The 12,146-nt window shown below is 37.4% G+C and overlaps 2 protein-coding genes across 2 annotated transcripts in view; both read right to left on the reverse strand.

Moving 5' to 3' along the window:
* LOC141836004 (putative N(6)-adenosine-methyltransferase MT-A70-like) overlaps nt 1-1,016 on the reverse strand; it is a 3,759-nt gene extending 2,743 nt beyond the window's left edge. The window contains exon 1 of the mRNA XM_074723419.1: nt 933-1,016. Within this exon, the coding sequence (XP_074579520.1) occupies nt 933-1,016 (84 nt within the window). The remainder of the gene's footprint in view (nt 1-932) is intronic.
* LOC141836514 (putative N(6)-adenosine-methyltransferase MT-A70-like) overlaps nt 1-11,766 on the reverse strand; it is an 18,632-nt gene extending 6,866 nt beyond the window's left edge. Inside the window, exons 1-4 of the mRNA XM_074724021.1 lie at nt 10,623-11,766; nt 3,732-3,830; nt 1,897-1,980; nt 1,464-1,816 (exon numbers count right to left, since the gene is read on the reverse strand). Of these exons, the coding sequence (XP_074580122.1) occupies nt 1,464-1,816; nt 1,897-1,980; nt 3,732-3,830; nt 10,623-11,765 (1,679 nt within the window). The 5' untranslated portion in view covers nt 11,766. The remainder of the gene's footprint in view (nt 1-1,463; nt 1,817-1,896; nt 1,981-3,731; nt 3,831-10,622) is intronic.
* Nucleotides 11,767-12,146: the final 380 nt, after the last annotated feature.

Raw genomic sequence — 12,146 nt, forward strand, 5'->3', positions numbered from 1 at the left:
TAGTTTGAATCAAGTTTAAAATTTCGAGGGAACAGTGGGTTTAACCCAAAATTGAGTTTGTTCTAACATATACCTTATTATTGTGCTACTGGTTTGAAAATTGACTAGTTACCTTACAATAAAGGTAGGAATCGCCAAAGAAGTTTGTGATAATGAAATACTCTATTAGTGGTTCATATTTCAATTAATTTGTTTGACCACTCAATATAAACCCTACAAGTGAAGGTTGTTGTTGCTCAAATCCAAGTAGCAAGTTAATTTTTTATAGCAGGCCAGTATCACAGTTCAGCCCAAGTTCCAAGAGGTGTGAACCATGCATGCTGAAAATTGTCAGAGGAATTTGAAATCTAGTGCTCCACACTGGTCCATAAGAGGAATGAAATTATACTGACGACAAGTGGCTAATTCAATCTAATTCAGTCAGTGGTGGTGTCCATCCTTAGCTAATAAGATTTCATTACAGTGAGTACTATCATCGACTAATAGACTATGTCGAGTAACATATTCTGTAATACAAAGTTTTAGGTATTTCAACTTGAAAGTCAAATGGTAACAGACAGGAGATAGAAACTATGATGAACAACGAAATGCTCACCCATAATGCAAACTGTTATTTATATATATATATGGTAACAGACAGGTGATAGAAACTATGATGAACAACAAAATGCTCACCCATAATGCAAACTGGTATATATATATATATATATATATATATATATATATATATATATTATCCTGCGCAACACACCCGTGTGCGACGCCCTGACCCACCGCCCCGTCCGGCCGGCCGCCACCTCGGCCGCGATCGACGCGCTGCTCGCCGGCGCTCCGTCCGGCGGCGGATTCCGGCCGGATAGTGGCCGGAATCTCCACGAATTTGGCCGGAAATAGGGTCGATCACGGCCGACAGTGGCCGTGCCACTGCGGACCCTGTTTCCGGCCAAATTATGCCGAATTCTGGCCACTATCCGGCCGGAATCTGACGCCGGACGGAGCGCCAGCGAGTGGCGCATCGATCGCGCCCGAGGCAGCGAGGCGGCGACCGGCAGTAGTCGGACGGCACAGCAAGGGCGACGACAGCGGCGGTGGGTCGCGGTGTCACGCACGGATCGCGGATTCCTCGTCGCGCAACATAACATTTCTCTATATATATAAATATAAATATATATATATATATATATATAGCAAATATAACCAACACATTCAAGTTCCTCAAACAAAGGAATAACGAAAACTTGTATTGTATGATCAAAATTACAGTGGATATTATCAGACATCAAGTAGATGACGTAAATAGTGCAAGGCACACACAAAAATAACACATTAACAGTTGCATATTTGAGATCATTAAACATGTTTATTATCTGAATTCATGAAGTCATGTGTGGTTTCAATCATCCATCTATCAGAGCATAGTACCAGCAGGTTCATTGAAAAGAAGGCAAATAATAATGACTCACCACTCACGCCCAAGTTCCATTGCACGCCCAGTGACCCAAAGGAAAATTAAACCATCAGTTTGCAATGCAGGTACATTTAGATTTCTCATTTCATCATCAGCCATTGTGCCATATGGTAATTCCATATGAATATCCCAGGGAGGGTCAGCCATAATAACTCCAAATTTCCCCAAAATGTCCACTCTAAATGAACGAATATCACAGTTTATCCACTGGGGTTCACCAAGCTCAACTTCTGAACAGTATTCAGCCCTTTGGGGCTTTAGTTCCTTTGGAGGTGGAAGATTGGCAGATCCCATTATAATTGGAGCATCTGGAGTTTGGTCAAGTTCATAATGAACATATTTGCAAGTCTGCCATGAAAATAAACAATATAAATTGAGAAGGAAAACATGAAAAACAGTGAAGACAGTGAAAAAAAACAAAAGGTAACCTTTGTATGACGGCAGGTATCCAGAAAAGAGCAATCACCTAAATTCATATCTGTATGTGGAGCAATAATACGGCGGAAATGAACCTGTTTTCAAAAACATGAAAACCTTCAGGGGGTTAAAAGAAGAAACTCAAAAGTAACAAAAAAGAAGGGATAGATAAATAGTCCGAGTATCAAATATCAAGAAAGGGAGATCAAAACACCCAACTTCCTTCTCAAAACTAAGAAGAAAATTACTATAAACCCTCCCATAAATTTACTTGGCTTCCTAGCATCTCCTACTTTCCCTCATTATTTGGCTCTTCACCAGGCCCACAAAGATGAGAATTGAAAGACGCTTTTTGAGAAGAAGAGAATTGTCATGGAGAGCATCATCAATATTGTCATGCGCATCTTCCAATATGTCATAACTCATAACCATCATTGTGGTAACAATCCCTGAGAGTCCCCTGCTGTCATTAACAAGGATAATAGAAACTTGATAATTGATATAAAGATGACATCTTGGTTGCAATAAGTAACAAACTAGTCAAATGATGATTCTTTTTCCCATTCAATCATCCAGCCTTGAGATATGATATGGATATAGCATCTGTATTTGTTCAGTGTTTTTAGAAATATCTTGATCTCCTCAGGTGTACTAGGTGTTACCCATATGGGGCCTCTTGTCATGTCAACCCTCAAAAAACTTGGAGAACAGACAACAGAACAATCTTTCCCATCTTGTTATTTATTTGCCACCATAACATAACTCTTCGAAAGTGAAGATTGTATCTAATCCATCATCATCTTCTAGTGCAGGGCTTTTTATAGGTTGACATAATTTTAATATAGTAGTTGGAAGATCTCCCCATCACCAAAGTTTTGCACAAAGGCAGTCCACCAGTAATGAAGGTCGAGGAAGTAGATCATTGATCTGGTTGACAATATCAATTCCATGCACTCTATTGAACAATTTAAAATAAATGAATTGTATTTAATATCCAAGGGTTAGAAAACCCCAAACTTGTTTCTGTTATATGTGACCATCTGCATTTCATGCACTATACGAGTGTCTTGCACTACACTATTGGAGAAGCCATATATAGGTGTGCATCATGAGCAAATCCATCAACTTTCTAACAAAACATAACTTTTCTATCATAGAAAATAAGATGATCGTCATCTCGGTTATATCAAGCTATCACATGAGCATAACTCTATACATATCTCATTAATTATTGACTGAGCATCCTGGTATTCACAACTTTCACCTCATTTGTATACCTCTCAACAACCTAAAACAAGGTTGAGGGTGAAATGCATGACCCTTGATGCTGAATCTCTAGACAACATATATTTGATGGCACCTGACTATCATGGACTCAGTTAAGAGTCCATTTTTGATGAAAGTCATCTCGTCTTTTGTGAAGGCATCATCTATTCTTAACAGCTTGTGGCTTAGATTGCTTCAAGTAACTATTCAATCATCCAAATTAAACTTTCTAGACAGAAAATGACTCATCAATCTCTACCCTAGACAGATAAATGAGTTTCTCACTGAACTCACAAATCGCTATCTTAGACAGAGGTATAACTGAGTAGCTGGCCAAACTCTTGAACTGGCCTCTGATTGCACATCTACACATTGAAACCATTATATACCATAGTTTGTTCATGATTGAGCATGCACCGAAGATAGTTCATGGATTAACAAGAAATAAGTAGATATACAACTTCAGACATTTGAGTAAAAGTAGCTTTCAAAATTCAATAGAAACTGAATTCTAGTGACAGCAAGAATCAGGGATTAGCAAATTGAGTTATCGATACATAAAACATAGACCACCACTAACCTTATCACAGGCAATAAAAGAACCAGATTGGTGCCTGCAGTCTTCTTTAGTTAAATTAGTACAGTATTCCTTGAGTTGTGATCCACCTTTTGTCTTGAACTGAGAAATGAATTCAAGATATAAGACTCGGAGGATACAAGGAAAACCAACAAACATGTTAACACAAAATATTCATCATACTCAAGACAAACAAGTAATGCATTTTAAAAAATAAATAAATTACCAAGTCATTTATCATTTCCTTTTGTCAAAATGCTTGAATCTAGAGATTATAATGTTTTGTCAGTTTATTAGCGAAAGGAAAGTGCAAACTGCAAAAGACCAAATAGATTGCCGGTCTTCTGACTGCCTATCAGGGTCCTTATGACTTTTTTTTGTTCAAAATTTTTCAAGTGTGTACACCAATGTTTTATTGAAAACATCTTGTAATGAAAAATACAATGATAATGCTGGAAAATCTTTTCAGGGGTATTGGCCCAGGTCTTTGGACAAGGGCCCTGTTTGGAGGTAAATCATCTTTAGGGACCTTTTTAGCTTGGTAAAAAAGAGATGTCTGTACTGAATCCATGAAGCACAATGCCCTTGGTTATTCATAAAAATTAGAGTGGGCATAACTATTTTATCAAATATCAATGTACATATCAACTAAGCAATGAAAATCCTCTGTAATATAACACGTTCCATCAGCCGGATACTAGTAGAGGTGGATATACCAGTTCCATTATTTAACAGCAATTAAGATAACAAGCAGAAGCATACAAGACCAAATGAAAGTTTTGATATATTATATGTGATTATGCTCTTTCTTCAAAAATAAAGTTCTTCTCAACACAATAAAAGAAAAATTATTGCTTTTTAGGAATGTTGATGTATTGGCTTTGTAAAACTTTATGGAACTCTTTAGAAAAAAATTTGAGAAGCAATACTCTTTCAATAGTCTACAACCACGAACAATTGTTAAATCACTTCCAAGAACCCTCTAAATAATGAAATTTCAATTATCACATGTATAGTTGTTGGGAGATGAAAATTGGGTGAATGGTTTTTAACAAGGATTGAAATCTTGAGCCGTTTTGTTCGATACCGGTAAAATTTCTTGTTCCACCAACCAACCTACACTGACACCAACGGTTCCAAGCAAGACGCTATCCAGAGGCGTCACCGGACCCGCGTGACGCCTCTAGAGACATTGTCGAACTCGCGAGACACCTCCAAAGGTATCGCGTGGGCCACGCGGGCCCCGATCACACGGGTCGCGCGGGCCCTGGTAGCGCAAAAACATGGATCGATTCATCAACGCTACCGGAGGCATCGCCCGAGTCCTGTGATGCCTCCGATGGCGTCGCGTGGGCCACACATGCCCCGGTGGCACGAAAACGTGGATCGTTTTTGTTAAACTTAGGTTTTAATAATAAGTTAGATTGATAATTTTAATCAACTCTTAACTATAGTTGGGATAATTTAAATAGACTTAATTAAAACCTCATAAAATTATCCTATTATTTTTTAAAATATATATTTTTTATTTTTATTTTTAAATATTTTGATTAAATTTTTATTTTTAGTTAATATTTTATATTTTAAAAATATCGAAACTATACTGGCACGGTACAATACGGTACTGAAACTGTATCGTTCTAGGGCAAGATTGAAACTTTGGCATAGCTCGATATTTTAAACCTTGGTTTTTAATTCAACATCAACTCTATGGGGAGAGATATAGGATGAGAATCTGCTCAGTTGAATCTGTTAGTGTCAGCCCTTAGTGCCAATTCGGATTGAGTGAGACTCGAGTTGGACTCAAGTCAAATCGAATCCATTAAGAGGGTTACATGATCATCATGCATGAGATTAATAGGGTATTAATTCTCTCATCATTAAGAGGGTTGCATGAGCATCATTAAGAGGGTTGCATGATCATCATGCATGGCATGCATGAGATTATTAAATGTATTAATTCCATGGAATCCCAAGAGCCAAAAACCCTTCATATTCCATGGTTGGATGTAAAAAGGGATGAGAGGCTCTTGAGAGAAGGATTATTGATCTTCTTCCTCTTCTCTTCTACCTTGGTCGAACCTAGTATTGTGGCTAGCACCACGATCTGGTTCCTCTCCATCTCAGTGTTCGTGTGGATACCGTGGAGGCACGAACACACTGATCGTGCTGAGATCCGTCAACCTTTGAAGGCAAGAGTTGTTGTCGGGATTGCGAAGGGCTCGTATCGAAGGTAACCTCGATTCCAGTAGATATAATTAGTAAAACGAATATGGTTTCGCATGGATCTTCTGGAGGGATCCCTTTTCCTTGTATTTTATGCAGCTAAAATTGTTTTTAGGCGCATGCAAATCCCTACAGAATCTGTATACACTAACATAGACTTGATGGCATGCTTGACTACATGGTTTTAAATTTGACATTAACTAAGGAGAGATGTAGAATGTGAATGTGTTCACAATCATTCCTTCAACAAGTTCACGTCAAGTAGATGTTTCCTATACCTAGAATCGGTGATATGTTCAACTTGATGGTGTGAGCCGAACAGTCCAAAATTAACTTCCATAGTGGGTATCGTCAAATTCAGGATAAAAATTGGTCAGGAATGGAAGACTACTTTTAAAACATAAGATGAACAAATGAATGGTTAGTCATGCCTTAAGCACCTTGCTAAGGGTTATGTACCTTCACAAGGGTGATGAATAAAGTCCTAAAATCCTTTATAAGAAGTTCTCATTCCTTCAACAAGTTCATGTCAAGTAGATGTTTCCTATACCTAGAATCGACGATATGGTCAACTTGGTGGTGTGAGCCGAACAGCCCAAAATTAACTTCTATAGTGGGTATCGTCAAATTCAGGATAAAAATCGGTCAATAATGGAAGACTACTTTTAAAACATAAGATGAACAAATGAATGATTAGTCATGCCTTAAGCACCTTACTAAGGGTTATGTACCTTCACAAGGGTGATGAATAAAGTCCTAAAATCCTTTATAAGAAGTTCTTGATTGTTGTCTTTGATGACATCTTGATATAACAAAGCGCATGATACCCACTTAGAACGCATTTGATTAGTCTTTGACATGGTTTCAAATGTAGATTGATATCAATTAGCATGACTAGAACATCATTAGTCAATATTAACATCATGTTAGCACAAATAAATGTAAGTCAACTAATAGTCATACAATTTAGTGATACGACAAGTTTGTCTCAGCCAAATTCTATCTGTGAGGTGATGAATCAATAAAAAGAAAAGAGATGAAGTGTCAATTCACACTACCTTCATGATATATTCTCTTCATTTTATTTATTGGGTATAGGGGGGAACTTAAACCAAGCAAAGAAACAACAATAATTAGTAGCAATGAATGAAGCTAAAGTTGAAGAACCTGAGACATATCATTTACTATGAAATTAATCTCAAACAAGGGGTACAAGAACCAATGCTCCCATATAATGTATGACACTCATTTTGATATTAATAATATAAAATTAATTGAGGTGCTTCTTATATTTTTGTAACTTGTTATTCTAAATTTAATTCAATTACTTGTGTAATTGTGATAAGCTATATTTTAAGGTAAACAAGATTACTTTTTTAATTATTTATTGTAAATTACTAATAAAACCTAGCTCTTTAAACCCTATTCTCTTCACACAATTTACCAACTGAAGAATCCAAGAGCATGTTCTTTAAACCCTATTCTCTTCACACAATTTACCAACTGAAGAATCCAAGAGCATGTTCTTCGCTCCTATTCGATATTCCTGCATGATCTACCAAGATCGAGTCATTTTCTATATCCCGCCCCTCTTCTGCTATTGATAATCTAGTGAACCTCTACCTCTATTCCTCCATCATTGCATATGTTAGAAGGTTCATTTCTCTTTCCTGGTTTTAGATTGGGTAGACTTTTGCAGTAAAACAACTTTCTTCAAATCTCATCCAATTCCATCAGTTATTGCTTTACACTAGTTTCCATTAATTTTATGTCATTTTCCTTGCTTAATCTCATAATTCAGATATGAAATCTGAGAAACAAACTCAGACCGCCCACATGCTATTCTGACCTATCAATATCAGAATCGATCCAGTTTCCAACTATGATTCTGAGCATGTAACACTTAGTTTCATCATTGAAGAAGTTTTAAACATGTTAAGTGATTAAATTCTATCAAGGATACACTTTTATCTTGAAGTATCAACCAAGTGAGGATAACAAAACGACTAATTCATTGAATCCAGTTGTGACCACATTATGATGAGTATGATATAAGATTTGAGCATGTTAAGGATGAATACTATCCTTTACAGTGGAAATCATCATGATTAAGTTAGCTTTGTAATTAGGTTTTATTACCTATTCAAGAGTTCACACCTGTCCATTTCCGGGGCATCACTTAGAGATCTTTTGGTTTAAGAATTGCACACAAGTGAATTGTAAGTTACTTTGGGATCACTTTGAGAAAGACAAGACCATAGAGCTCATTCTAGATAAAAAATTTTGGCCATCCTTGAGATAAGCCGTTAGAATATAGTGTCTCAATATTGCATGTGCCTAATGGCCAAAGACACTAAGCAAAACATGGGTCTTTATATGCCATAGTCCGTCCTTTATGAACATCTTAGCATGAAATTTAATTTAGGACTATCTTGGACTTTGTTTTCAGGCTATCTTAGACCAATCAAATTTATAGTTATACTTTAATTGTCGTCTGAAATAACCATTTTGGTCCAATAAAATAAGAAATGCATCTCATGTAGTTAAGTTGTTCTTTTTAAAAAATTATATTGCATGGGTTATTCAAATGTATAGTGGCAATTAAGGATGTTAAGTTTGTTGGTTTTTTAATGAAAAAATAAAAATGGCATATTTCATTCCATATAACAAAATAAAAGAAACATCTGATGTGGTTATGTTGTTATTTAAGATAGTAATAAGATTGCATGGGTCATCCAGATCAAATATAGTGTTAGTTAGGGATTTTAAGTTTATTAGTGACCAATAGAACTGAACTTAAGTTTTCATTTGCATTTTATTCTAAAACTAATGGTCAATTTGAGGTTGTCAAGAATCTATCTGAGATGTGTAACAGGTGAAAAATTAAGATTTAGAATTCTACCATTACAGTTGTTGAATTTGTTATAACAATTCTATAACCCGGCTTATGGTTTCAATGTTGTTTATAGGCCTACAGCTTGTCAACCCACTAATTTATCTATCACTTTCAATTTTTCTAAGTACTATAATAGATTTGTTGACGTATTGCAGAGATTCATGCCAATGTTAGGAGAAAAATTGCAGTGACTAATTAAATTTATTAAACACATACAAATGCACATAGCAAACATAAGGAGTACAACATATGAGACTATATCAGTTTGCATTCAGCCTGAGTGCTTTTCCCAAAAGCTCTTCCAAGAGATTTTATATTCATTTCACTAGTCCCTTTCTTAGAAAGATTAGTACTAATGGCTATTATTAACATTCCAATTGAATTGAGCATTAATCTAATTTTCAATGTAGAGAACTAATTACCATTCAAATTTTTATCTTAGTTTGTTGATTTGCCCATAAGTTGAGCTCTAATAACTTAAAGCATTCCCTCTGTGGTGTAGTCAACTCCTAAGATCAAGAGCATAGTTGATATACTAGCACTCCCCATGAAAACACTTAAGGTACCTAATCCATTCGAAGAAACTTCCGCATATATATGATGCTTGAATATTAGTAGATAACTGGTGAGATGTTTAATAAGATGTAAAAAGTGTAAAAGACGCCTCATCCAAAGGCACCTCTTTGCCATTTTCTTAGCACCTATTCTCAGTTTCACAAATTTTGATCTAGATTATCTTGTCTCCCCACTCAACATGTTCGAGTTCTTCAAAAGGAAGAATAATGCAAAATATGAAATGCTAATTTTATCTATGAAATTCTAATTTTATCTTCGTAAGAATTTATTTTGACTATTTTAGTAGGTTTTCGTCTTAAGGAAAATAAATCTTTGAAAGAAATTCTCCAAGTTGCTAATCATCTTATTTCTAAGCATTCGTAAATGTTCGTATTAGTTTAGTTTAATTAGGTATGCTTCTTATTTTATAATTTGTTAATCTCCTAGTTGTTTTGGTTGTATTTATATAGAAGGTTAGAAGCAAAGGAAAAGACTAAGAGATGGGGATTGAAAAGTTGGGGTATCTAAAATGAAGATTGTAGAGGAAGGGAGAAATGGGATAAAAGAGGAGATCAAATGTGGAGAAAATTTAGATCTATGGCAAGGAAAGCAGGAGAGAAGGACATTTTTCAGTCATAAAATTAGCAATCTCCCTACAAAATAACCAAAAAGGAGAAAATCTAGACATAGAGAAATATACCTCTGCCAAGTTACATATATATATAGTATTGACCACATGAGATTACAACCAACCCATGTAGATATAGCTTCTACACATGATTATTACTCAAAACACATAGGTGTGAGATTAAGTCAAGTATTCCCATTATTCTGAAAAATATGACTAACTAATTAATAGAACGGTTAAATATTCCTCTTAAACACGATCATAGTGAATTCTTCTATGACTAGTCCGACAAATAAAACAAGGAATACAGATTATCAAGTCAATAGAATGCTAAACCTCTAAAAAGAATTTCCAGTGAGACTGGGATTTTCATCCAAAGTCATGCTCATAGAAAAAAATATATAATGTTACATTTTAGAAATTTCATGAAGGAAAATATAATTCTTTTCAAAATTTGCAACTTTTTAATTAAAGTAAAAAAAGGGTCCTATGATATTTAACATCTATATCGAATCAGATAAACTGATGCTTCATGGAGACTCCTTAGTAATCCTAAGAAAAGTAATAACTTTAGGTGAGCTATTAAAACCTTTGCAGCAACAGCAGTTTCCTTTGCAGTAGGCCGGTGAATCAGATCCAAAAGCTCCTCCCCTGTCTTTGACATCTGCATCTCTCTGAATGTCTTTTTGTTTAACAACGTCTCAAGATCCTTTAGATCATCTTCCTCTGTTCTTTGTTTGGGCATTGCAGAATTAGGGCCACCAGGTGAGTTACCAGGTGCCATGAGGGGCCTATGGAGTGGAGAAAGTCCCATCATCCTTGGCATCCCCATCATCCCCATAACTCTAGGCCCGCCGCTTGGACCAACCAAGGGCGGGGCGCCACCAGGAAACATATGGTGCATACCAGCGAGATGAGCATCAGGAGGTCCCATCCACATATCGGGTGATGGACTTGGCATCATGATAGGAGTGTTGCCAACTCCGGTCACTGCCGGACCCTGACCATGAGTGTCCCCCCTGCTTGATCTGAGTTCAGTAGATGACACACGTGACGGTAGCTGCTGGCCTTGAGAAGAGCTCTCGGGAAGCTCCTTGAGGAGCTTGTTCCGGTCGATGCCCGAAATCGTCAGCATGGACTTCCCGTTCTCAGTGAGCTCTTCCAACTGGACTCCCCCACCTTCCTCAGAAATTCGCCGGAGCGCCATTTCGACAGCAGATATTGGCCCAAGATCCCCACCAAGTTCGGCAAGAGCAGCCTTCTCGGCAGGGGTGGCCGAGGACTGGTCATTCTCCAATCGCCGGAGCAATGCTGCGGAATCAATCTCGGTGAAGGGGACGAGTTCCAGAAGACAGACTGCGACAATTGTACGGACGACGGAGAGCTGGTCATCGGAGGAAGGCGGCGGTGCGGGCTTGGGCCGGGTGCGGGGGAGGCGATGTGCATCAGGAAGGGGGCGGCGGCGGGGCGTGAGGGATTGGTGGCGGTCGGCAGGGGATTTAGGGTTAGGGTTTGGGGTAGGGGAGAAGGGTCGGCAGTTGAAGGCGGAGATGATGCGGAGGGAGACGTCGATGGAGGAGACGAGGTCGGGGACGATGGACTGAAGGGAGGAGACGAGGTGGAGTTGAGACTGGCGGCGGGAGGAGACGAGGGCTTCCATTTGTCGCCGCAGTTCCTTGACGGATTCGATGTCGTCGCCTCCATCATCGCCAGCATGGATTTGCGGTTCCATGACTCGCTTTCAAAATCCAAATTAGCGAATAGAGACGGCGCGACGACCGCTTTTGGACTCGGCCAATCTACACAAGTTTAATTAAAACCACCTAAAGCTGCAGCTAATTTTACTATTTAACAAAGAAAAATTATTTTCTAAAATATTATCCACCTGTAACCTTAATTTTGTTAACTTAATATTTTTTTTCTAACTTAAAGTAAACTGAATTTTTCTACTTTCCTCACTACAAGAAAAACAGCAATAATTTCCTCAGACGTTATCTTTCACAAATACTCAAATTATGCATTATATATTATATTTGATTAAATCATGTACCTCTTTCTCAAAATATTTTTTTGCTCAAACTATTTACTTTGAACTATTCACACTGAGTCAAAA

The sequence above is a fragment of the Curcuma longa genome, chromosome 10 (assembly GCF_044706935.1).
Source record: "Curcuma longa cultivar G26 ecotype Majalengka, Jawa Barat chromosome 10, ITB_CL_G26_1.1, whole genome shotgun sequence".
Taxonomy (NCBI): Eukaryota; Viridiplantae; Streptophyta; class Magnoliopsida; order Zingiberales; family Zingiberaceae; genus Curcuma; species Curcuma longa.